The sequence below is a fragment of the Elephas maximus genome, chromosome 14 (genome assembly GCF_024166365.1).
Source record: "Elephas maximus indicus isolate mEleMax1 chromosome 14, mEleMax1 primary haplotype, whole genome shotgun sequence".
NCBI classification, from domain to species: domain Eukaryota; kingdom Metazoa; phylum Chordata; class Mammalia; order Proboscidea; family Elephantidae; genus Elephas; species Elephas maximus.
The window spans coordinates 32,900,943-32,927,041 of NC_064832.1; the positions used below are offsets into that span (position 1 = coordinate 32,900,943).

Genomic DNA, 26,099 nt, shown 5'->3' on the forward strand with positions numbered 1-26,099 from the left:
ATACAAAAATTCCAGGGCATGTCAGCTTCCTGGCCTCCCTTTTCAGGGCAGCAGTATGCTGGTTTCAAAAAAATATCCTGGGCTCTCAGTCTGGGCTAATGGGAATTAGAAATCTGACTAGCTCATTCATTCATTCCCTTCTGGTATCCAAGAATGAACTAGACACATTCCCCGCCCTCAAAAAGTTCAAACTTCATCTCTGTCATCTTGGACAATTTACCTAATCCAGTGGCTTTCGACCCTGGTTGTTCATTAACATCACATAAAGAGCTTTAAAAAAAACTTTTCTGTGCCTAGACTCTCCCCACCCCAGTGCCGTTGAGTCGATTCCGACTCACAGCGACCCTATAGGACAGAGTAGAACTGCCCCATAGACTCTAGGCTAGAACAAATAAATCAGCATCTCTGGGTATAGGGACGGGGCACCTAGAGTTTTAAAAACACCCAGCTGATTCTAATGTGAAGCCAGCATTAGGAACTACTGTAACACCTCTCACATCTTCAGTTTCCTCAGGGGAAAATACACCTGTGGTACAAGATGATTGTAATGAGTTAGTGAAATGTCTGGAAACTGGCCCAAGGCCGGTCTGTCCAGTCTCTGGTGATATTTTAAAGACAAGCTTTAAATCAGTGTAAATCAGTACTCATCAATTCATGGCAAATGAAAAAGTGAAAATTATTCAAAAGAAGAGAGGAAGGATTTCTTACCTTCAAAGTGAAGGTGAAAAGGACAAATGAAGAGCAGGAAGAGAAGACAAGAGCAAGGGAAACAGCGGAAGTTACGTTTTGTCAAGTTAAGAAGAAACTGAGGTGGAAGTGCCCTCTCCAGTCCCAGGGGTGGAAAGACCTACATCCACACTTCCATGTGCTTCTCAGCCACAGTACGAGGCAGAACTTTGGGGACGTGGGAATTCAAACTCCCAAGAACTTTCTAGTTAGTTTACCATTCATAAAAATCTCTTTGCAGAATGAGTTCTAGAGAAAATGTGGAATTTAAAGTGAGATATATTTGGAATGAAATACTAAAAAGAACTGAAATTAAAGGAAAATGCTAATATAAAGCAAGACAGTAAACAAGGTATACAAATGCCAACTTTACTAAATATAGTTAAAAAAAACAAAACCCCAAACCAAACCCATTGCTGTTGAGTCAATTCCGACTCATAGCAACACTACAGGAGAGGGCAGAACTGCCCCATAAAGTTTCCCAGGAGTTGCTGGTGGATTTGAACTGCCAACCTTTTGGCTTGCATCCGTAGCTCTGAACCACTATGCCACCAGGGCTCCAAAAATAGCAAAGAATTAAAAAAATATCAATGGAAGGCAAGTTACATTCTGTGGGGTTGAGTTGGTAGTAAGATGCTGTCCATTTACAAAGGTTAAGAGGTAACTGTGGAAACCCTGGTGGCGTAGTGGTTAAGAGCTATGGCTGCTAACCAAAGGGTCAGCAGTTCAAACCTGCCAGGTGCTCCTTGGAAACTCTACGGGGCAGTTCTGCTCTATCCTATAGGGTCGCTATGAGTCGGAACCGACTCGATGGCACTGGGTTTAAGAGGTAACTGTGGCTATTGGATAATGGAAAAAATATAAGGAAAGAAAACTGATGTGGTAATTAGCTTTGAATTGCCAGATAGATATTGAGTAGGATCTCCTGCTTAAGAGAAATAGGTAACAACATTCCTCTTGCAACGCTAGCCCTCGTATCTGTGGATACACACAGCGCAGCTGTCAGTTTGCAGTACTGTGGTGGTTTCCGTGTTGCTATAATGCCGGAAGCTATGCCACCAATATTTCACATACCAGCAGGGTCATTCATGTCAGACAGGTTTCAGCAGAGCTTCCAGACTAAGATACTCTAGGAAGAAAGGGCTGGTGATCTACTTCTGAAAAGGAGCCAATGAAAACTCTACGGATCACCACAGAACATTGTCCGATATAGTGCCAGATGTCATCAGGAAAGATGATTTGCTAGAGAAGAGTGTCATGTTTTTGATAAAAGTCGACAGTCTGCAAAAATGAGGGAAACCCTTAATGAGATGGACTGATGCAATAGCTGTAACAATGGGCTAAGACAAACCAACGATATGAAGGTGGCACAGGACCTGGCAACGGATTGTTCTCTTGTACATGGTGTTGCCATGAGTCGCAGTCAACTTGAAGACAAGTAACAACGACAACTGTAATTTTTAAAAAAGTATTCAAATCACAACGCAAAATGTAGCCCAGAGAGAATGAAGATGGACATGAAAAATCAGATCTGGAAAGCTACACAAGTAGTTGTAAAGAACATTCCTAAGCCAAAAACTACCTGCTGCCCAGGGCGTATTATAGGGAAAAAAAAATCAAAATAGGGAAAAACGACAACCACCAAACATCGGACATGATGGACTGGGCCCCAGAATGTGGAAAACAATCCCTCGATTATTACTGTGATGCAGCGTAATAGCTGTACGTCAGTTCCTGGAATTTTCACTCCTAGAAAAAACACCCAAAAAGTATGGCAAGGTTATTTTATTTTTAGAAAGATTTCACAATGATTATTTTCCAGGGATATCTTAGGGTTTTAATAAAAAGAAGGCAGACTTGGATTAGTAGTTTGTCCATCGTGTCCTCAATAAACATCTGTAGGATAAATGTCGGCACAGTAAAGATCAGACATCTGAAAGTTGCCGTCGTGTTGATTCTGACTCATAGCGACCCTATAGGACGGAGCAGAGCTGTCCCACCGTTTCCAAGGAGTGCCTGATAGATTTGAACTGCTGACCTTTTGGTTAGCAGCCGTAGCCCTTAACCAGTACGCCACCAGGGTTTCCTTGGTTAATCTATAAAGATAAAAATCTGTTTCTACATAAGATGTCTAGTCCTTTCCCAGCTTAAAAGAAAGTCTTTTAAGTTTCAGATATTATGCCTAAGGAAATACCAAATCACACATAAATCTTTCACTCCAGCCTTTACTTCCTTAAACAACATCCCAGACCCAGAAATAGCCAAGCTTTCCAAAAAACAAAAATGCCTCCCCCTTTCTTTTTATTTTTATGGAAAGGAAAAGTTGATCAACAAAGTTTCCGTTTAGCCCCTCTTCAACTTTCAGAATTTAAAATAAGATGATATAAGGAGAGGCTTTTTGCGTCACTGTTATTGCTGTTTTCAATCATATTTATTTTTCAGTTAAAAAATGTAGAAGTATATACATATATTAAATTTCCTTTTATAATTGACCTTCCAAAGTATACATTATCCTTTTACATAAGGAAATTGGATCAGCATTTTTGGTTGAATTTTGACCAGGAATCACAGCAAGTTTTTAAAGTGTCTATTTCCTATGTATTACATATGACACGGAGCGCTGGTGGTGCAGTGGTTGAGAGCTCGGCTGCTAACCAAAAACCTTGGCAGTTGGAATTCACCAGCTGTTCCTTGGCAACCCTGTTGGGCAGTTCTACTCTGTCCTGTAGGGTCACTATGAGTTGGAATCGACTTGATGGCAACTGGTACACATGACATATTCAGATAAAAAATATTACCAGAGACCGTATCTTCCCATTGTATCTGCATTGTGGTTATACCTCACATTCACTTCTTGTCCCAATAACCACACTCCGCACCATTTAACATTACTTCTGGCACTTTGTATTTTGAAGTAAAATGTTTAAAATCTAAACTAGCATTAGACTAGAATGGAGATTAACATATATGTGGTATTAGATCAAAAAAATTATATTTATTTTAATCTCTTAGGCTACTTAAGATACTTAATGGCACAGTTTAAAAGATATCCATATTAATTCTGGCTAGGTGTTCTTTGCACATTTGAATCTCAGGCCAAAAATCTTGAATATAGATGAACTTACACTCAAGAAAGTAACAAAAGTCAAAATGTGCAAATAATGTCTGAAAAAAAAGAAGAGAAGACAAGTAATTTCCCCTTTTAAATTTGCCCCGATGCGTAACATTATTTTCAGTACAACATTCTAGGATCAGACAAGGTGCCTTTTAATTACCTGAAAAGTCTTACATGGTAGGCATAGAGACTAAAAGATCAAATTCTAAATGCATTTAGTTCAGGTGCAGGAGCAAGCAGAGATCACCCAAATACACAAACCCCAAATCTCTGAAAACAAGCAACAAACCAAACAACCCTAGCAGAAAAGATAGAGCAGAAATCATTTCCAATTCCTCCCCAGAATTCAGAATATTCAAGATAATAGGTCAAGTATGAAAAACTGCTAAAGAGCAGCCCACATGCACTTTTCTGGACCCTACTCAGGATCTCCTGCACCAAGCACGCAGCTGAACATACTCCATCTTCAGCCGCACAGAAACCAGCGTTCAGTCTATCCACTGGCTGATTAATGAGCAAATTGAAGGATACGTACAAAGCCACCTACCATTGTCACTGTCTCCTTCAGATGGAACGCTGTAGCTAGAGCTGTCCCATGTTTGTGCCTGTGTAAGTTTGTTGAAGGAGATAGGAGGAAGAGTGAGGCCTGGGTCTGCAGGTAGCCAGAGAGCCAGTCCACGTACAGTTGCACAAGGACCAGGACAAACCAAAAGGGCAGCAGCATTGCACAAATGGCATAAGGGTTGCATGGAAATGAAGTGGGTTTCATTTATATGGGATTAATTTCAAATGTACAATATAGGAGAAGAATGAAAGATGGTGCATGGAATAAAAAGAATGATAAAAGTGAGTATTAGTACTTATCAATCATATACTCTTCATGCAGTTAATAACTGTTAATCATAATAGTTGTGCAAATGTCAATCGGCAGAAAGAAAGAGTGCCCATAGATTATGTAGATAAAAAGCAAAAGGCCTATGAGATACCCTTTTCAAAGACTTTCCAATAATTAACACTCTTAGCAAATAGTTTCACACAAAAAGTTTGGTTACGTAAGACAATGCTTAATACAGGTGTATTACCTGGAAATAAAATTATCACAGAATCAGTATTTATCATTCATGATTTTTTCCCCAAGGAAATGTAGAATCTCTCTTTAAAGACATCTTTAAGTGTCCTGGCACGCTTTACTGGTAGTTGAATCTAGACAACTCTTTCCTCAACCCTTTGACATACAGACCTTTCGATACTGTCTTTGATACTGGTCAATATAAGAACAATTTTGACACTGGTAGAGTTCTTTTTTTTCTTAACAGACCCAATTAACCAAAAGATGTTCAATCAATTTCAAGCACTTTTGAGCTGGTCATTTATGAAAATGGTAACATCTTTTTATTGGATTAAATATAATAATTTCATGTGTTCAGGAGATACCTAATAGAATTTTTTATTCAATCACCAGGCAGGGCTAGTAAAATAAATACATGTAGTTTTAGGAATGAATATTTGGGTGCATGCAATTTTGTTTCTCCGGGGGTAAATCAAAGAATATCCCTCCCCCAAAAAACATTTCTTTAAAGAAAATTATCAGCTAACTTTCAGAATCTAAATTCTTCCTACTTGCTATTTTTTTATATATAACACAGAAATCACATAAATTCGCATACTTAATTTTAAAATAAAAATTAATTGGCTTTTGAAAGTTCCAGACTACACAATCAAAAATGGTTTCTGTCTTTCTTAACCATATGATCCTCAGTTAAGATTACTATATACATATTTCCCAGAAAATGTAAAAAATACATACTGTAATATTTTGAAATTATTAAATAAAATGAAACAATCTCAATTTATCATTCTAGTTTTATAAAATTCTGATATTTCACCTAATATTTCTGAAGATAAATTAGTATTATTTACAACAATAAAGGGGACAGAGCTCTCAATAACCAGTACAATTTCTACATTGAGAGGAAATGGTCTGTGTTTTCTGCTGTGTAAAGTAAATACTCCATTTATTTTTTCACCACTACAAAGAATATGAAATTGTTTAACAGAGCAAGTACACTGTAAGCCCTAACTTTGATGAGCTGCGTTTGGAATCTATAAAAGGAATAAAAAAGTCACTGAAACAATTTTAGAACTGAATTGCAAAAATGTGTATTCAAAATAATATTGTTCTTTGGAGATTCATTCAACTTTTAATTTGCTTGATAAAACATTTTTAAATGGTGTACAACTGCCTTTTAGGAGAAAGTCAGGAGCACAATCGGAGGTCCTCATTGTATACAGACCATGTTCCCAGCATCCTGTCAGTGAAGGCCTGGATGAGGGGAGCGGTGCCTGGACTGACCCCCATTTTTCCCAGCACCAACCTGATGCTGTGGAAGTGGAAGCCAACCTCAGGGCCCACTGCTCAGCTTGGGCCACATATGCTCAGTGCTCTAACTGAGGTGCCCAGCATTTGAGCCTTATTTCATGTACTGTTTGGCTCTCCATAAAATACCACAAGCGTTTGAAACACCCAAGGCATTTTCTCAAATGCCTTTGCCTCAGGGCCCATTCAAAATGCTGGGAAACCATTATACCTGGCCACAATCAACAACTTGCTCCAGGAATTAAAAAAAAAAAAAAAATTCCTTTTTAAAGAGTCACCTTTGGCATATGCTTTGTTACACATGTGTTCACCACAATTAAAAAAAATAAAGATAAAAGGGCAAAACAGTAATAAAAAAAAAAAAGTGTCGTATCTGTTCTTTTTCTACATGTACCCTTCTTCAAAATATACGTATATGTAACTTCTGCTGTTGCCAAAATGCTTTATTGGGACGCCAGACAGCATATGAGCTCCTAATCAGCTTTTACTTTAAAGTATCTGAGTCCTTTAATAGAATTTGCTTAAAAGCATTAGCAGAGAGTGTATGCTAAAGACCAAACAATCAAAAAGATTAAAAACAAAGAACCTAAAAAAAAGTAAATAATGACAGAACTTGAAATAAATGGAAAAAAACAAACAGAAGAAGCACATTTCTATACATAGTCCTTTTTAAAATGAGTCATTATTTTATACATGGCTATAATTTGCTTTTGTGAATATACTAATATTAAACCAAAAAAGTAGGTAATATTAGCAGAATGCTTTCAGAAAAGTCTTTATGATGCCTGACCACTCACACAAGCCTTGAAATGATCATCTTGTTATGTAAGTACATGGGACCCACCAGGCTCAGAAAGGAGCCACTCTCCCAGAGCCTACCCTCAGCAGAGCCCCAGGAACCAGTGGGGTAAGGGGTGGCTTTTTTTTTTTTTTATCTTCTCTGGGTTGAAAAACTCAATACATTATTTGTTCTGCATTTAACACATGAGGAACAGAGTTTAATGCTGGAATCCAGATTTCTGGGTTTCATGGAGGTGGGGGAACCCCCCCACCCACAAGCTATCTCCCTGAGATATTCTTTTGAACCTCAAGCCTTGAGAGAACTGGTTTCCTAAAGTCACCTTTGAGTCAAAAGGATCTAGATAAATTAGGAAAGACTGTTTTGCCTTTGGCATAGGGCTCTTTTGAAGAATTATCTACGCGTGGTCAGTTTTGAAAAACAGAAAACTCCAAGATCAGATAGAAGCTGTGTTTCAGGGTAAATTGTTTTTATGTAAATACTGTTCTGGCCCCGTTTCCATGGCAATGTAGATAAGATGGGGTATAAGAATCTTGGGAAGTTCTTTCCTCTTTGGAACATTTTTTTTAGTCAAAATTTTAGCCTGATTTGCAAATCGTATATTAAATAAATTTCAATACATTTCTATTACTGGCTTAATATCATCTTTTGTTTTAACAACACACACATCTACCATCCTTTTTTTTTTTTCTTTGCTCTGATTCCAAAAGAGGTAATTCATTACTGATAACATGGACTAAACAACTGGATGGATTAAAAACAAAGCTCCCACATCTGGATTTCCCAAGCTGTAGCAAGGTTCTGATGCCAGGATTCAAACTCACCAGAGTTGACAAAGATGTTCACACTAATCATGTACAAATTTATAAGGCTAACGAGAAACCACTGTGTTCTCTGTCTCAGGTGTAAGAACAGGTTCAGGCAGTAATTTACCTGATCGAGGCTTCAGGCCAAAAGGAGCTGTGTTGTTTGTGGTAGGAGAGACAGCAGGAGAATTCTCACTCATCTGAGGAGTCAGAAAGAAAGGAAGTTTAAAACACTGCAGCAGAACCAGGCATGCTTCTCTGCGCTCAAGGATTATCATATGACCAAGACCTTTTTGCATCCACTGCTGTGTGGTGAAGTCCTGGCTAAAAGATACGCTAACACATGCATCTTCACGTGGCAAATGTTTCCAGTGGCAGAATGAAAAAAAAATGATGCTTTGTTGGTATTCCTTCCATTTTTTATCTGCTCATTATAAAAATGTTTTACAATCATGCAAAACTAACAATCCTTTTCTCCTTCAGTACAGGTGTGTGTGAGCATTTCAGCATGCACACAATATACACACACCCCTACATCCAAAACTAGGCACCCGTGATAACAACGCATAACACTACGAGATGACGAAAAGAGAACACTGAACAGATGTCTCCTCTACAGGGAAGCCCCATCCTGAATCATTTACGGATAACGAGACATCCTAAATGTTGCCTATCACAGCTATTTTCATTCTGTTTGGGGCAAAGCCACTCAATAAAAAGGTTCCCACATATATATATATGTATTTTATTAAATCTATCTTATAAAAACTAATCTTTAATTATGAATAGGGGCAGATAAGGCTTATGGGAGCTAAGGAGAGTCAGATGGGTTCTGAGAGAATCTGCAATACTCAATTAGCTGCAATTAATTAATCACAACAGACCTAGATTCTGTCTTTCTGTAAAAGACATGCCAATTTAGCATAACATCAGAAAAAGAAAAAAGAAACGTGTGTGTGAGACAGCTTCCCTTCACCTTCAGGAACCTTACCTCGTTTGGAGAATACTGGCTCCCATTACTCTGTGACGTTAGATCATTCTGCACCTTAAAGAAGGAAAACAGTGTGTGATTTGTTCCGCTGGGCTGTAAAACTGGTGAGGCAAGAACTTCATCTTTCTTGCTTCCATCACATCCCCGGCACACAGGCACACAATGAAGATGAATTCAATTAACTCGTTAGTACAGTAAGTAGCCAAGTAGGTTCTACTTACATTTTTAAAAATACAAAGCTGTCTTCATAGGAAGAGCTATCTGAAATATTACACAAACTAAGGGATTCCAGGAACAGAATTCAGGCCAAAGTGCCTCACTATGAGCATCAGTTTACCTTTGAGGTTATCAGGCTATCTGCCGCCCCTACCCCCACACCCTGTTTTCATTACAAACCAAAAACTGATTGCCATCAAGTGGATGCTGAGTCATAGTGACCCTATAGGACAGAGCAGAGCTTCCCCGAAGAGCTTCCAAGGAGTGCCTGGGGGATTCAAACTGCCAACCTTTTAGTAAGCAGTCGTAGTTCTTAACCACTATGCAACCAGGGTTTCCGTTTTCATTACTGGTTTTAAAAATGGTCTGAGGGAGTAGTAGTTCCCAAACACACAGAATCACATCGGGAGTTTTTAACAAATGCACATGCCTGGACCCGAGATTCCCTGGGCGAATCGCATGCTGTCAGTTCACCATCAGTTCACGTTGGCAATCACTAAGTTAGAGAAAGATCTAAGAAATGTTTTTAAGGTATAACGCAGGACCTGGGACTGGCCATGGAGGAAGCTTTAGGACATCCTGGCTCCCAGCAGGAGTGACTGGGTAGGTATGTTGTCACTAAGTACGAGTTCAAGAGGGAAATTATAGCTTTAGTTCAGCCAGGTAGAGAATGAAAAACTCAAGGAGGATAGAGATGAAAAGGCTCAGCAGGCATCTGTACATATATATCTGAACCCTGGGGACTGGGATTTGACACAAGAGCTATAGATTAAAAAAAAAAAAAAATAGGAAGTCATTATTATTTATGGGGTGGCTGAGTCCATGAGGGTGACCTGGTATTCTAGGGAGGGAGTATGGAAGGAGAGGAACAGGGGCTGAGGGCAGAATCCTAGGCCAACACAGGAGAAGGACCACAGTGGGCACACCCTAGCTTATTTTGTGCTGCTCTGCTTTCCTTTTGGAGACTCTGGGTCCTGCAAACAGTTAATATGCTTGGCTGCTAAGCAAAAGGCTGGTGGTTCAAGTCTAACCAGAAGCCTGGCAATCTGCTTTTATAAAAGAACATATAAAGGACATTATTATATCAACTGAAAAATTTGAAATACGGATGATATATTAGATGAAAATACAATATCAATGTAAGTTTATGAGGTTGATAAGTGGAATATTATTATGTAAGGTAAAATCCATATTGTTAGGACACACATGCTGAAGTATTTCGGGTTTAAGGGGTATGCCTTATGAAATTTAGCCTCAAATGACTCAGAAAAAGAAAAAAGAAACGTGTGTGTGAGACAGAGAAGGGGAGAGGAAGAGAGACAGAGGGAGAAGAAATGCTAGAGCAAATGTGATAAAATGTTAATAATAACTAAATCTGAGTAAAGGAAATATGGGTGTTCCTTACTTTTTATATATATACATATATATATATATTTGGAAAGCTTTTATAAGTTAAAAATTATTTCCCCTAAAAAAAAAAAGTAGGTCTGAGCAAAATCAAAAGCAGCCTGTCACAAATGGCGAGAATGGTGCAATGGGCCCAGGGCAGCTGCAACAGAAGCTTCCTGTTGCTCCACTGCTGGGTAAGGCAATGACGCCTCCACCCAGAGGAAGAGCTGGGCCAGTGACTTTGCCTAAATACCGCACCATAACAAAAAGAGAGTGGGAGCATAATGATAGCAACTAACATTTATTGGGTGCCCTGTGTTGTGAGATCTTTCTTGACTCATCTTATTTAATCTTTACAACAGGTATTATTATCATCATCCCAGTTTGTGGAAAATGAGGACAAGGCTCAGAGAGGCTAATTACCGGTATCTTGCCCATAGTTAGCAAGTCTGAGCTGGGAGTGATGCCTGACATAATTCCAAGTGGCTGTGCTTAAGAGCTAAACCATACTCTCCCGGAACATGGTTTTTGCCAGTACCACTCTTCCTCATATTTCCTTAGCAGGGAGACTTGATTCCCAAATACACAGAGTCATACTGAGAGCTTTTAATAAATGCACTTGCCTGGGCCCCAAATTACCCAGCAAATCGCATGCTGTCAGTTCAGCATCAGTATGCTTTTAAGAGCCTGGAACTGTTCTACTACAGTTCATGTGCAGACCCCTCAAGGGCTAGAAATTGGTTTTCCCACAATCTTCATACCTAAATTAGTCATTCTAAGCCCCCTCTCTAAGAAGAGATGGAACAAGCTGTAACCTGTTTCACTCTCAAGTCACTATCTCAAACCAATCTCACCATGACTTGGTTAACTTCATCCTTCTCTGGCACCTTGTAGGCTCATCTCTAGTTTTATGTACAGCCACCCAAGTATCACCCCATGTAACGCTACCCAACCTACCATCACCCTGCCACCAGTTCCCCAGCAGCTTTCTCTTCACTGTGTTCCTCTAATCCTCCTAGAAATTTCCCAAACGGTTTGGTCTTGTCTTTCAAGTCCTTTCTAGTTTAATTTCATCTGGCCAGTTAACAGACTGATTTCCGGGCTGTAAAACCTGGATTGAACGATCCTACCTCCAGTTTCTTGACTCAGCACAGTTGCACTCTGTATCTTAGTTGCTATCACCTCACTCAGGAAGACTGTCTCATAGTAAGCATTTAGAGAAACTACTGGAAGTAGCCAACTCTATCTTTAATGGTGGGTGGAGTATAATATGGTCCCAAGGTGTTGCAAACTGTGCCCACTCGACTAATAATCTAAAGGTTGGTGGTTCAAACCTACCCGGTGGCACTGCAAAAGAAAGGCCTGGTGATCTGCTTCCATAAACATTACAGCCAAGAAAATCCTATGGAGCAGCTCTATAATACATGGGGTCGCCAGGAGCTGGAATTGACGTGACAGCAATGAGTTTAATTTTTTTGGTTTGGTTTATAATAAGTAGGCATGAGAACTAAAGAGCCATCGAGTCCATTCTGACTCACGGCAACCCTGAAGGACAGAGTAGAATTGCCCCACAGGGTTTCCAAGGAGCAGCTGGTGGAATTGAACTGCAAACCTTTTGGTTAGCAGCTGTAGCCCTTAACTGCTGTGCCACCAGGGCTCCAAACCGTTGCCATCAAGTCAATCCCAACTCATGAAAAAGTTGAAAAATCCATCTTAAAAAAATAAACCTTTTATCTCCTGATGAATCTCTACAGAATTTGGTGGCCAGTGTTCTCTGGCAGGGTACTGCACAGAGTTCTGGTTAATCCAAGAGCAGCCTTACCTCACACACCAGAGATGTCTCCAGCTGTATCTGACCACTATACAAACAAGAAAAAAAAAAGGACATAACGTGAAATTCAAAGCAAATGTTTCAATGTAAAAAGAGAAATACATTTCTGTTATTAAAATGTAAACATACTTTAATGTATTATCTTGTAATTCTAAGGCTTCAGCTGACTCCATGGGATAAAGGTTTATGACACTTCTCTCTGTAATATCTGTACTTAACCTAAAGAGTATGAAAAAAATAATACAGATGAGTAAATTTATTGAACTTTTATTATTTTTTTAAATAATTCTTATTGTGCTTTAAGTGAAAGTTTACAAATCAAGTCAGTCTCTCACACAAAAACCCATATACACCTTGCTACACACTCCCAATTACTCTCCCCCTAATGAGACAGCCTGCTCTCTCCCTCCACTCTGTCTTTTCGTGTCCACTTCACCAGCTTCTAACCCCCCCTCCACCCTCTCATCTCCCCTCCAGGCAGGAGATGCCAACATAGTCTCAAGTGTCCACCTGATCCAAGAAGCTCACTCCTCACCAGCATCCCTCTCCAACCCATTGTCCAGTCCAATCCATGTCTGAAGAGTTGGCTTTGGGAATTTTTCCTGTCCTGGGCCAACAGAAGGTCTGGGGGCCATGACCACCGGGGTCCTTCTAGTCTCAGTCAGACCATTAAGTCTGGTCTTATGAGAATTTGGAGTCTGCATCCCACTGCTCTCCTGCTCCTTCAGGGGTTCTCTGTTGTGTTCCCTGTCAGGGCAGTCATCGGTTATAGCCGGGCACCATCTAGTTCTTCTGGTCTCAGGATGATGTAGTCTCTGGTTCATGTGGCCCTTTCTGTCTCTTGGGCTCGTAATCACCTTGTGTCCTTGGTGTTCTTCGTTCTCCTTTGATCCAGGTGGGTTGAGACCAATTGATGCTTCTCAGATGGCTGCTTGCTAGCGTTTAAGACCCCAGATGCCACTCTTCAAAGTGGGATGCAGAATGTTTTCTTAATAGATTTTCTTATGCCAATTGACTTAGATGTCCCCTGAAACCATGGTCCCCAGACCCCTGCCCCTGCTACGCTGGACTTTGAAGCATTTTGAACCTTTATTTTTAATGAATTCTATTGCTTTTGGTCATATTTAGTTTAAAATGTCAGTACATAAAAAAGTTATATGTATCCTTATGATCAAGTGATGAAAAGTTTATGATAAACTTTTCAAACAACATGGTATTTTCCCACCACACGTCAAAATATAATTTTCCATCTGCTCTTGGCATCTAGATCCAACTTATCTACTATAGAGCAGACATTTCTGATAGAGTCATAGTCTTCATAGGTATTACATAATAAATTTTATTCTAGAACTTTATTAATTTACAGAAGCAAGTAATGTTGCTAAGAGTAAGACATAGTATATATCTTGAGATATATTAGTTTTAACAGGCAGATCTCTCTGATATGTATTAATACTTAAAAAATAAGAATTCACAAGTTGATATGCATATTTTTAAAATTTTCTCATATATAGTTTTTTAATTCCTACAATTTTAAGAGGTAGATTTTTTTTTAAAGACCTATAAAACCAGGAATTTCTGTAAGTTTTATAAAAGTTACAAAGCCATTTTAAAGGGCAGAAATGAGTTCTTATTATACATTTCTATTGAAGATCCTATCAAACTAATAATCAGAAGTCCTTGAGAGAAGAAAACAAGATAAAGGCAGAACAGGGCAGCAATAAACAGAAAAACAAAAAAAATTCTGACATTAAAAAAAAAAAGGTTGTATAAAATGTAAAGTTCCAAAATTTAACCCAACGATTAGTGGCTTAACCAGAAGTAAAAACGCACAAACAAAAACAAAAAAACCCTGGGTCTATGAAATATGAGATAAAGGAACAATTCAATGTGTATGTAAACTTTCTTATTACTAATATTCAGTCTCAAGTAGCTAGAAATAAATGACCTCTTGAAGTGCCCTCTCTTTATCAAAAGCAAAAACAGGGTTCTATTATACTGGCTCACAGAAACATTACAATAAATAATATAATAATAAAATTAGAATTGTCATTTTGTAATAATTATTTCAGCATAAACAAGAAGGACCTATGAAGGCCAAAGCAGTGGATTCTTTTATGGAGAAAATGGAATCTATGTAAAGTTTTACAATACAATATAATTTTAAAATGGTACCCTATAAAGATGCAAATCTAAAGTCACTTGAAAGGTGGCTAGAGAATGTTTTATTCCACAACGTGGAACACACCCACCATTCGAGCTTGCTCAAGAATCTTAGCAACTCACGGACTCAGACGTTTCAGAGCTGCAAAGGAACGTGCAGATCTGCAGTCCAACCCACTTCTCACAGAGGATGAGGCAACTGAGGCCCGGAGAGGAGGCACTTCTTCCTTGTTACTATTGTCTTACTACTGGGCCAGGCCCAGATTTCCATACCGCTGCCACTGACACCTGCAGTCCCTGGTGGTGCAAAGTTAATGCTCTTGGCTGCTAACTGAAAGGCTGGAGATTCCAGTCCATCTGGATGTGCCCTGGATGAAAGGCCTGGTGACCTACTTCTGAAAAATCAGGCATTGGAAACCCTGTGGAGCACCGTTCTACTCTGATGCACACGGGGCCACAGTGAGTCAGAACTGACTCCACAGAACTGGTTGCCTCCATTTCAAGCACTTAAATAATTACACTTATAAATAACTCCTCAAGGCAGTCTCCACCTACTACAGTTTAAGTTCTCAGAAAGCTAGGGCTGTGTCTTGTTTAAGTTTATATCCCCCAAGGTGCACAATGAAGGTTCTCCCACTCTCTAAGTACTCAATTAATGTCTACAGAATTTAAATGCTTTTCAAATCAATCACTGAAGCTTTTCAGCCATTTACAGTCAACCTGACACTAACTGTACACGGCTGGCATACTCTCACTGGCATGCTGGGATTCACTAACTCATCCCTTTTTTTATTCCAAGAGCCCAGCAGAGATGGCTGTGGGATCATCTCCATGTTCACCATATATAAGACCACACCATCTTCATAAGTCTCAAGACTCCTGAAAAGTTTACCAGGGATAAGCTTTGCATCTATTTCTCTAACGATAAGGTAGTTACTGGAGTCCCTGGTTGATGCAAACTATTAGCAGGCTTGGCTGCTAACTGAAAGGTTGAAGGCTCCAGACCACCCAGAGGTACCCTGGAAGGAAGGCCTGGAGACCTACTTACAAAAAATCAGCCTTTGAAAGCCCTATTATAGAGCACAGTTCTACTCTTACACACACAGGGTCGCCATAAGTCGGGGCTGACTACAGTAACTGGTGAACTGGTAAGTTAGTTATTGCATGATATAGGATATATTGTTTTGCTTAAAAACATTTTGTCCATGGGAATTCCATTATCCCTAGCCAAAACCCATTGCAGTTGAGTTGATTCTGACTCATAACGACCCTACAGGATGGAGTAGAACTGCCCCACAGGGTTTCCAAGGAGTGGCTGGTGGATTTGAACTGCTGACCTTTTTGTTAGCAGCTGCAGCACTTAACCGCTGTGCCACCAGGGTTCCTATCCCTACCTAAGATATCAAAAAGTATACTCATTGCATATAGTGCCTATTACTGGCAAAGGCCAACTCAAATAAAAAGTTATCCTGTAATCCAAATCTTTAAAAATGTACTATTTAATTAACATATATTTGCCACCAAAACCATGCCAAACCCATTGCCGTTGAGACAATTCTAACTCACGGTGACCCTATCTGGCACAACCAGATATAAAGATAGCAGTGCTTGATATACCAGTTCTTTTCTCCTTTATGTATTTATAAATCAGGGATGTTAACTGTTGTTGAGCAATATAAAATTTGCACTTCTACCATATATCTATTTCCTAAGAATTACACCAAAAATTCCTGTATAAATTTTACAGAAATGCCCCGTTGGGGGGAATGGGGTAAAAAAAAAATTTTTTTTTTATGTAGGGGATGAATTTTAATACCTCCAGAAGTTTGGTTCTTGGGAAAACAGGCTGTTAAATGACTATTCTCTGATTTTTAGTGGTTAGTTTGAGCACACATTGTATGCATAAATATTTAAAAACTGAGATAATGTGCTCAGTACCTTGGTACGCATTACTTACATAGGGAACCTAGGCCAAGGAAAGACGTGCCTACCTGTCGGGATCCTGCGGCAAATCTACCGCTTCTCTCAGCTGCTCGATCATCGCTATGTCCATGTCCTGAGTTTTGGATGAACTTATTCTGTAACATGAAACCAAGCACAAGAATAAAAGTCATCAAGAAAACATAAATTATCATCTAGGCTCCTAAAAACAAACTTTCAAAAGTCCATTTAACATATAAAAAATGATTTGGGCAAATGCAACATTTCAGCCAAGATGTGTCAGTGCCCTGCAGGGTGGGAGGAGCTCCCGGGTTGGGGGAGCCCGGCTCTGCCTTAAAGCAGCTCACGCTAAGTTCCTACCTGTGGTCCTCCACCTGGTCACCTGTAAAATCAGGGCAATGCACTAGACCATGGTTTTCACACTGGCCTTTCCTGAGCCCTAGGCCTCCAAGGAGTAGAACCACCTCCAGTTCACCCACTGTGGCCCAGTCCTATTGCTTTCATAGAGTATGAGGCTTCGGTGTGGGATAAAAAAACCCCACTGCCGTGGGGTCGATTCTGACTTTCAGCAACCCCACAGGACAGAGTAGAACAGCCCCGTAGAGTTTCCATGGAGCACCTGGTGGATTTGAACTGCTGACCTTTTGGTTGGCAGCCATTGCTCTCAACCATGGTGTTCCCAGTCCAGGCTCTATATGCAGCAAAATCATCTGTGAAGCTTAAATATATACATATATACGTACATGTGTGTATGTACGTATGTACACACACACATACACACACAAATATTTAATACTCTTAATTTGGTCTGGGGAAACCCTGGTGGTGTAGTGGTTAAGTGCTACGGCTGTTAACCAAGAGGCCGACAGTTCGAATCCGCCAGGTGCTCCTTGGAAACTCTACAGGGCAGTTCTACTCTGTCCTATAGGGTTGCTATGAGTCGGAATCGACTCGACGGCACTGGGTTTGTGGGTTTTAAGTCGGTCTGGACCAAGGCTTGAGCATTTGTATAATTCTTACAAAGTTCTACAGATGACACTGATCTACAGCTAAGGTTGAGACCAACAGACATAAGATTGAGAACAGAGTTCCATAGCTTCACACAGTTTAAAAACATCTCTCTTCCTATATTTCTATGATCCTATAATGAAGCTAGGCCTCCCTGGCCTCATAGAAATGTAGCCGAAAAATCACTGATAATACTGATTCAAAAGCACCTCTGTAATGTATTTATTTAAAGGGCAAGAGATATTTGATTGCCTTTCCTGTTTTCCACTAAGGAAATAGTGGTGCCATGGTAGAATTCTCGCCATCCTGGCCAGTGAACCTCAAGTGCGGCCCCTATCCATCTGTCAGGGCAGGCTGTCATGTTGCTATGATGCTGAAGACGTTTCAGTGGAGCTTGCAAACTAAGATGGGCTAGGAAGCAAAGCCTGGCAATCTACTTTGAAAAATCAGCCAGTGAAAACCTTGTGGACCACAACGGTCCAATCCATAACCAATCACAGGGATGGCACAAGACTGGGCAACATTTCATTTCCTTGTATATGGAGAGGTGTGTGTGTGAGTCAAGGGGCCAACTCAACAGCAGTTAACAACAACAACAACAACCCCTTCCCACTATAAAATGTAACCCAACATCTTTCTGTAAGTGCGGGAACTTAAACAACATGGTCAATCCTCAATACGGGAAGAAATTGTGCAAAGCACAACAGAAGATCCAAGCCTACATATTCCAGGTTATAGAAAAACCAAATCTTTGGAACCAAAATTCTACTCTATACCACATAAACCCACTGCTGGAGAGTCAATTCCGACTCACAGTGACCTCACAGGGTTTCCAAGGCTGTAAATCTCTGTGGACTGCCATATCTTTCACCCACAGAGCCACTGGTGGTTTCGAATCGCCAATCTTTCGGTTAGCAGTTGATCACTTTAACCACTGCACCACCAGGGCTCCTCTATACCACATGGTCCAAATGAAATTCCCCTGGCAATTGTATGGTTCATCAACTGATAGGTCATGCAGACCCTCCCCCGTTAATCTTGCCAAGCAAGACTTTATGTCCTGTAGAGTATAAGGATATCAGTTTGGCATCAGAGTTCTTGGAGTGAAATCTTGGCCCTGCCACTCTGTGACCTTGGGACAAGATCATCAATCTCTCTGAGCCTCAGTTTTGTCATCTGGGAAATGGGGGATGATAACAGAACTTATAGGATTATTGTGAAGATGAAATGAGTTACCACTTGTGTATTTGAGACAGGGCCTGGTACGCCTGGTATTTAATAAATGCAGCTATTACAACCATCAGAATTGAGGACAGGGCATTAAAAGTATATGGTTTTCTCAGATCTCTGACCAGAACACTCCGGGTAAAGAAGCAGAGCCCATTCTACAGATCATCTGAGGTCCAGTTTTCAGAAGGCATCTGGAATCTCCTGTATAAAAATTCTAGTTCGCTGGATCACGTCTCTGCCCTCAGCCTCAAGTCAGATAACACTAAAGGCCAAGGAAGAGGCTAAGGCCTTGCACCATATTGCCCATGTGACAATAAACATCAGGCACACAAAAACTTGAAACTTCTTATCAATATCCTTGGGTAAGAATAGTAGCTTGCCAAAAGATAAGCAGATCAAAATTCTATCACGACAGTGAACTTCACAGGGATGGTGGCTCGTAGTTGGGTCTGGTACTCACAGCCCCTCCGGTGGCCAGTGTGCGTCCTCTTCTATCCGTAAGAGTTCCTCACAGTCTTCTGCTCTACCCTGTGGACAGCAACACACGGGTCTGCTGAGAACCTCAGCTACTCAACAGTCAGAACACAGGCCACATCACTTGTTAGCTTAGAGTCAGAAATTTAAAGCTTAACTCAATTCCTTTTTGCCCTCTTAGCACCTCCTGATGTTGACAGATTCTTTCATGGGCATGTCAGTCACATGTGAACGTGCACCCTAGCTTTCTAATAGGAGGTGTGTGTGTGTGTGTGTGTGTGTGTGTGTGCTGAGGAGGGGTCTGTGTGTATGCAGGAAGGATGTTTATGTGTGTTGAAGGGGTTACGCATGCGTGTGAGAGGAGAGAGCTGTGTGTGTGTCTGTGTGAGACAGAGAGAGGTGTTTTGTGTGAGGTGTGTGTATGAGAGAAGTGTGTGTGTGTGAGAAGGGAGAGGTGTGTGCGTGTGTGTGTGAGAGAGGAGAGAGGTGTGTGAGAGACAGGTGTGTGAGAGAGAGGTGTGTGCGACAGAGGTGTGTGTGTGAGGAGAGGTGTGTGAGAGAAGAGAGGTGTGTGTGTGAGACAGGAAAGGTGTGTGTGAGAGGGGAGGTGTGTGTGTGAGAGAAAAGGTGTGTGTGTGAGAGAGAAGAGAGGTGTGTGTGAGAGAGGAGAGGTGTGTGTGTGAGAGGAGAGATATGTGTGTGTGTGTGAGCTGTGTGTGTGAGAGAAGAAAGGTATGCGTGAAAGACAGGAGAGGTGTGTGTGAGAGAAGAGGTGTGTGTATGTGTGTGAGAGAAGAGAGGTGTGTGAGAGAGGAGAGGTGTGCATGTGAAAGGAGAAGGTGTGTGTGTGAGAGGATAGGTGTGTGTGTGAGAGGGGACAGGTGTGTGTATATTGATAAGGGGTATGTGTGTCTGTGTGTGTGGGTATTGAGGAGATGTGTGCATGTATGTGCGTACTGAGGAGGTGTGTGTGTACTGAGAAGGTTTATGTGTGTGTATTGAGGAGGGGTGTATGTGTGTGTTGGTGGGAAAGAAAGTATAAAATACTTTACAACAGAAAAATACCTCAAATTGCAAATAATAGTTCTCATGTGTACAGCATTCGGAATTCACTAAAATGTTCTCCTCTCTTTATTTTCCCCAGAGAGGGTGGGAGAGTATATTTAGAAAGGTGTGTCCCACAGTTGACCTTCTACATGTTTCCTTCCACTTTCATCTCTTATACAGAGACAAGCTGCTTTAACTCAACCGACATAAGGGAAGCCACCCCTGAATGGGGGCACATTCCCCTGGCAAGGAAAGACCAACAGATAAAAGGGCTGTATTCTGTGTCCCCTCAAAATACATGTTGGAATCCTAACTCTGAAATCTATGATGTAATCTAATACAATCAAATGTAATCACCTTCCATAATGTAACCTAATGGTATGTTACCGAGGTCATGCCAACGTGGGGTGTGTCCTAGACCTAATCACTTCTGAGTTATCAAACAAGCAGATCAGACGCAGAGGCATGCACACTCTGGGGAAGACAAGATGCCATGAGGGTGACAAGGAACCAAGGAAGGCCCAGGGCTACCGACAAGGAAGGAATCAACATGGCCAAGACCCTGGTTTGGACTTTTAGCCTCCACAACTGTGAGAAAATAAATTTCTGTTCTTAAAAGCCCCACAACTGTGGTATTTGTATTATTCCAGCAGCACTAGGGAACTAAGACATTTTGAAATTATTTTAGTTGGTTTTCTACAATCTTACGTCAGGTTCATTGCTTCTGTCCTGAGCTGGTAATGATCTCCTAAGCACAGGCAGTGCCTGGCTACTGATGCATCAGGATCTCATACGGGGTCAAGTTCAGCTGTTTTCCTCCCAACTACCTTTAAGATGGTGCCTGGAGACTTCGGTTTAGACTGAGTCCAGCCATCATGACATAGTCCTCAGAAAAGCACAATGAGCACTTAAGAGATCCCATTCTTGGCTTTCTTGATTTTTGGAAGTAGATCTCCAGGCCTTTCTTCCTAGTCTGTGTTAGTCTAGAAGCTTTGCTGTTCAGGATCACAGCAACACACAAGTTTTCACTGACAGACCGGTGGTGGTCGTGCATGAGCTGCATTGGCCAGGAATCAAACCCAGGAGCTCTGAGACCATCATCTCTCACCCAAACCAAAACACCCGTTGCCGTCGAGTCGATTCTGACTCATAGCAACCCTGCAGGACAGAGTAGAGCTACCCCATAGAGTTTCCAAGGCTGTAATCTTCATGGAAGCAGACTGCCACCTCTTTCTCCTGTGGAGCAGGCTGGTGGGTTCAAATTGCCAACGTTCCAGTGAGCAGCCGAGTGCTTTAACCACTGTGCCACCAGGGATCCTGTGATCTACACCACAGTAAATCTGAATTTTACCAAAACAATCATCCTGATATTACTGGGTGCCACAGTGTGAACTAAAAGGTCCAGCAGAAACATACCAAGGCACCTGGTCACGTTACAAAGCAGAATCTTAGCTACCTGCTTTAGTAAAGAGCTAGTTTTTCTCTTTCCTTTGCTGTTACTATGACGAAGGTTCCCTGAGAGCTGCGCGACTTCAGGCAGCCTTTCAACACCTCACGGAACTACGAGCAGCTCGGGACTAAGCATCCTCAGAGTGACCTTTCCAAAAAGGGGAGACATTCATCTCCAGATTTTAAAAGCCTCCATTTCCTCTTTATACTCTGGCTATCTGCGGCAGTGGTGGCTCAGTGGTGGAGCTCTCGTCTCCCAGGTGGGCAACCTGGGCTCCATTCCCGGCCAATGTACCTCACGTGCAGCACCACCTGTCTGTCGGTGGACGCCTGCGTGTTGCTACTCTGAGCAGGTTTCAGCAGAACTCTCAAAGATGAATTAAGAAGAAAGGCCTGGAGATCTACTTCTGAAAATCAGCTGGTGAAAATGGTCCGATCCCACTGTGCCTGGGTCGCCATGAGTCGGGCCCAACTTGATGGCAACAAAAAACAACAACTATGGATATACTCCAAGAATAGCCACCTAAAATATATTGAAAAGGATGTGAAACTTTGTCTGTTTTAGCTTTCCTGAGTGGTAATTTGTTAATTTATGTGGCATACTGAGTACAGCAAAGCTGAGTAATTTCTGAATATAAATAAGCATCGAATACATAGGCAGACAGACAGGCATGTACAGCAAGGACAGGAAACTAACATCTGGAAATATACAAGCTGACCTTTGAGAAGACGTTATAAAGTCTTGAGGAAAATTACAGCCAGTTGATCATTTAAGGTGATGGATTAGTATTCCCGAACTTCAATTTTAAGGTTTCATCCAGAAGAGAATGAGTAAAGACTTAGTTGATCCTCAACTTGCCTTAATATAGTTCATAAATTCGGAACTGAGAACATCCGCTCCTTCGGTAAATTGGTCTCTTTCTTCTCCTGAGTTGTCATTGTCGCCTAAGAGGGAAGGGTCTGGTTGAAATTCCTGATGAAATTCGCCTATTGGGAAAATACAAAGGAAAGCAAAGAGCATGACTTTATGAGCAGATGAGGAAAGCGGGGATGCACCTCAAATAGCTTATCTAATCATTTCAGCTTTCTCTCTGACCTTTTAAGGAGGTGTATAAATGACCCAGGTCTTCTGTTCCCTGCGGGATGTGAGGAAAAGATGGAAAAAGAAAGAAAAAGATGAAGATAAAAGAAATGGAAAGCCTCAAACTAAACGTATAAGTCACGGCCTCTTGACAGCTTGGTTCCTTACAAAAGGAATGACATTGACTCTTATTTTTTAAGGAACAGAGAAAATCTGAAAGAAGGCTTTTGTGCTTAATAATGTGTGGCTAAGTAACTATTTCATATTCAAAATTTGACGAATATGTATTGAGCAACTACTAAATGACAGGTGTTTTGCTAACATTTTAGGGATTAAAAAAATTGGTCAATGTGATTTCCTGTTTTTCAGGAGCAACCACTCTTACGGAAGACTCTAAGAGGGACCAAAACAGAGCCTGAAGGCCTAACAGCAAGTAAAGCAACTATGATAAGGGCCCCACACAGGCCCCGGCATTCTCAGGCAGAGCACATCCAACTAGACTGTGTTCCAGAAGGTGAAGGAGTGGCAAAAGGAAAACCACGTAGATCTCTTCTCACTTATCTGAAGACTAAAAAGGACCAAAGAAGGCTGTCCTTTAAGGACTCCTAGCCAGCAGACTACTCAGGCACAGAACAGAGGGGATAAAACTCACTGGTAACAAATTACATAATTCTTTTGAGAAATTTGCCTAAAACACTAACTCCTATATTGCATAATGTTATAAAGTATATATGGTTAATAGAGTGGCAGAGCGATATTTTTATATGAAGTATCCAAACCCCAAGCCCATTGCCATCCAGTCGATTCCAACTCATAGCAACCCTATACAGGACAGAGTAGAACTGCCCCATATGGTTTCCAAGGTTACAAAACTTTATGGAAGTAGATTGCCACATCCTTCTTCTGGATTGGCTGCTGGGTTCAAACCGCTGACCTTTGGGTTAGCAGCTGAGTGCTTAATCACTGCATCAACAAGGTTCCTATATAGAGTTGTATTTTTGCATGCAGATGGATAAAGTATGGTACCAACCAGCAAGCACTAAATGTTGGCTTTATATATAGGGTTGGTTGAAATGGCTCTCCACTCCACTAAAGGCATCTTCAAAACTATTAGGGAGATAATTTGCATATTAACCCAAAGTATTAGTAATTCCATAATTTCTGAAACTATTAAGGAGATAATTTCCACATTTCAGTTCTATACTATTTGCATATAATGAAATGTCTCTGCCACGAATTGTAAAAATTTAAATTTAGCATTTTCCTTAAAACTCACTGAGCAAACAGCTTCTATTGAAAATACTGTCAAACAGGCTTCAATGAGGGCTTCTCACCAAGGTACGAAACGTATCACAGGACACGGAAGGTACAAGAGATACACTGAGTTTAGTAACCATTTTAAGGATTCCTTAAGAACACAGAATTTAAGAGCTATAAAGGACCTTAGAAATCACTTAATCTAATCACCTCATTGTACAGGTGAGGGGATTAAGGTGAACTGACTTGTTCAAAGTCAAACAGATTCCTGGCCTCCCATCTCAACTACATTTGCCACCCTCGCTTGTAGTTGGATGTAGCCTCTTGAGGAAGTATGTGCACTCCTCCTAGGCCCAGCCCACACTCCCTGCCATGAGCCAACTCCCATGCTTTTCCAGCTTGAAATAGAAGAGCATGAAAACCTTGGAAGTACTAGAAGATGGTAGTCACAACATGGAAGGAGCTGGAGTCCTTGACTCACCACTTGGAAGAGCAATCAGCAACTCCCATTTGGACCTAATTTGGAGGGTGTTAAGCCACTGAGATTTGGGAATCCTGGTACAGCAGCTACGGTTGTCCTAGTATATCTACCACATCGATATTTTCTTTCAGAGAGTGGATTTAAAGAATCTGGTGTAAACCTTCAGAATGAGAATAGCTCTACTACATAGTAGCTGTGTGACCACTGGCAAGTTCCTTAAACTCCCTGAGCCTCACCTTCCTCACGTATGAAATGGAGACAGAGTACCCATCTCGGCATTCTGACCTTTAAATGAGATCACCCTCACAAATCAGCTCAGTGACTGTGCATAGCAAGTGTGAAAGAGACATTATTATCATTGCCATATTTGTGCAAATTTAAAACATAACACTTGAAATTTAACAACAAGCACTTTCTGCCCATCTTTTATTGTCAGACCTTTAACTGGGCTAAGGCGATGGCACACGTCCTCCTTGTTGATCTGTTCTTCTTCCATGATATTTGACATTGGCACATTAAGGCTAACCGTGTCTTCGTCGGAAGGCTAAAAAGATAAGAGTACGCTGTTTTATTCAAGGGAGAAGTGCTGTCAGTGTAGATGAAGAGAACACTAGGTGATAAAACAACATTTCGTGACTCTCTAACACATAGTATTGAGTAAAAGAAGCCAGACACAGAGGACAATTCCACTTACATAAGTTCAAAAACTGGCAAAACTAAACCGTGGTGTTTGAAGTCAGGATAGTGATTACTCTTCTGGTGGGGGTAAGGGGCACAAGTAACTTTTCAGGGGTGCTAGTAAAGTTCTGTTTCTTGAACTTGGGGCTGGTTATATGGGCGTGTTCGCTCTGTGACGATTCATCAAGCTAACACTTAAGATTTATATACTTCTCGGGACCCGTATTTTGAACTGAAACTTTGAAGGTACCTATCTATCCTTTTCTAACCTAACAGTAACACTCAGAGTACCTAAAAAGAACTGTGTAAAGCCTGACAAAACAAAGCAATAACTGTAAGGAGGCTATTCTGTTAGCCCTAAGTCTGGTCAGTTGTTTTGACAGCCATGGTGCTCTGAGATCTGACAGCAAAGCTAACTTACCAACACTACATTAAGATTTCCCATGGCCAGTCACCAAAAGCAGGAGCAGTCAACCTCTCTGATGACATCTCATTTACTTTCAGTGCCTCTTATATGCAACACTAAGCTTTGGCTTCTTTCTTTTTTTTTTAGCTGGAAAGCTGCACTGATTATATAAAAGTGCTAAAAAACTGTACTACTTAAAAAGAGCATGTGTTCTTTGTCATTTTTGGAATAAGGCTTCTGTTTAGTCATCTGAGGTAGTTCTTTCTGCGGGGCTCCTTTCACACAATAGCTAATGTAATTTATTCAGGAAATCTATGATTCTGCCCCAAATGAAATACAGAACCTCATGAATTTTCCTAGGTCTCCCTTTTAGAGTTGCTATTTAGTGTTCGACAGCTAACCAAAAGGTCAGTAGTTCGAATCCACCACCTGCTCATTGGAAACCCAGGCAGTTCTCCTCTGTCCTACAGGGTCGGTTGGAATTGACTCAACAGCAACGGGTTTTATTTAGTGAAAAGCTTTTCAAATCAGAGGGACCAGGAATCTCCGTAGAGCACATTTCAGGTGATTGTAACTTGCTCCTAAATTCTTGAAATGACTGTCTTCAGGGTAGAATGTTTTCATTTACTTTTTG

The 26,099-nt window shown here is 40.9% G+C and overlaps 1 protein-coding gene across 4 annotated transcripts in view; it reads right to left on the bottom strand.

Annotated features, from left to right (window-relative positions):
• The window catches only part of LRCH1 (leucine rich repeats and calponin homology domain containing 1), a 252,465-nt gene that overhangs the window by 53,221 nt on the left and 173,145 nt on the right, over window positions 1–26,099 (bottom strand). For 3 of the 4 annotated variants that reach the window (XM_049853153.1, XM_049853155.1, XM_049853154.1), the window contains exons 8-15: window positions 24,820–24,925; window positions 22,422–22,549; window positions 19,053–19,120; window positions 16,405–16,491; window positions 12,380–12,469; window positions 12,242–12,278; window positions 8,815–8,868; window positions 7,951–8,023 (exon numbers count right to left, since the gene is read on the bottom strand). In XM_049853153.1, coding sequence (XP_049709110.1) covers window positions 7,951–8,023; window positions 8,815–8,868; window positions 12,242–12,278; window positions 12,380–12,469; window positions 16,405–16,491; window positions 19,053–19,120; window positions 22,422–22,549; window positions 24,820–24,925 — 643 coding nt within the window. Of the gene's footprint in view, window positions 1–4,388; window positions 4,494–7,950; window positions 8,024–8,809; window positions 8,869–12,241; window positions 12,279–12,379; window positions 12,470–16,404; window positions 16,492–19,052; window positions 19,121–22,421; window positions 22,550–24,819; window positions 24,926–26,099 lie in introns of all 4 variants that reach the window. The other variant, XM_049853156.1, reaches the window with a different exon arrangement.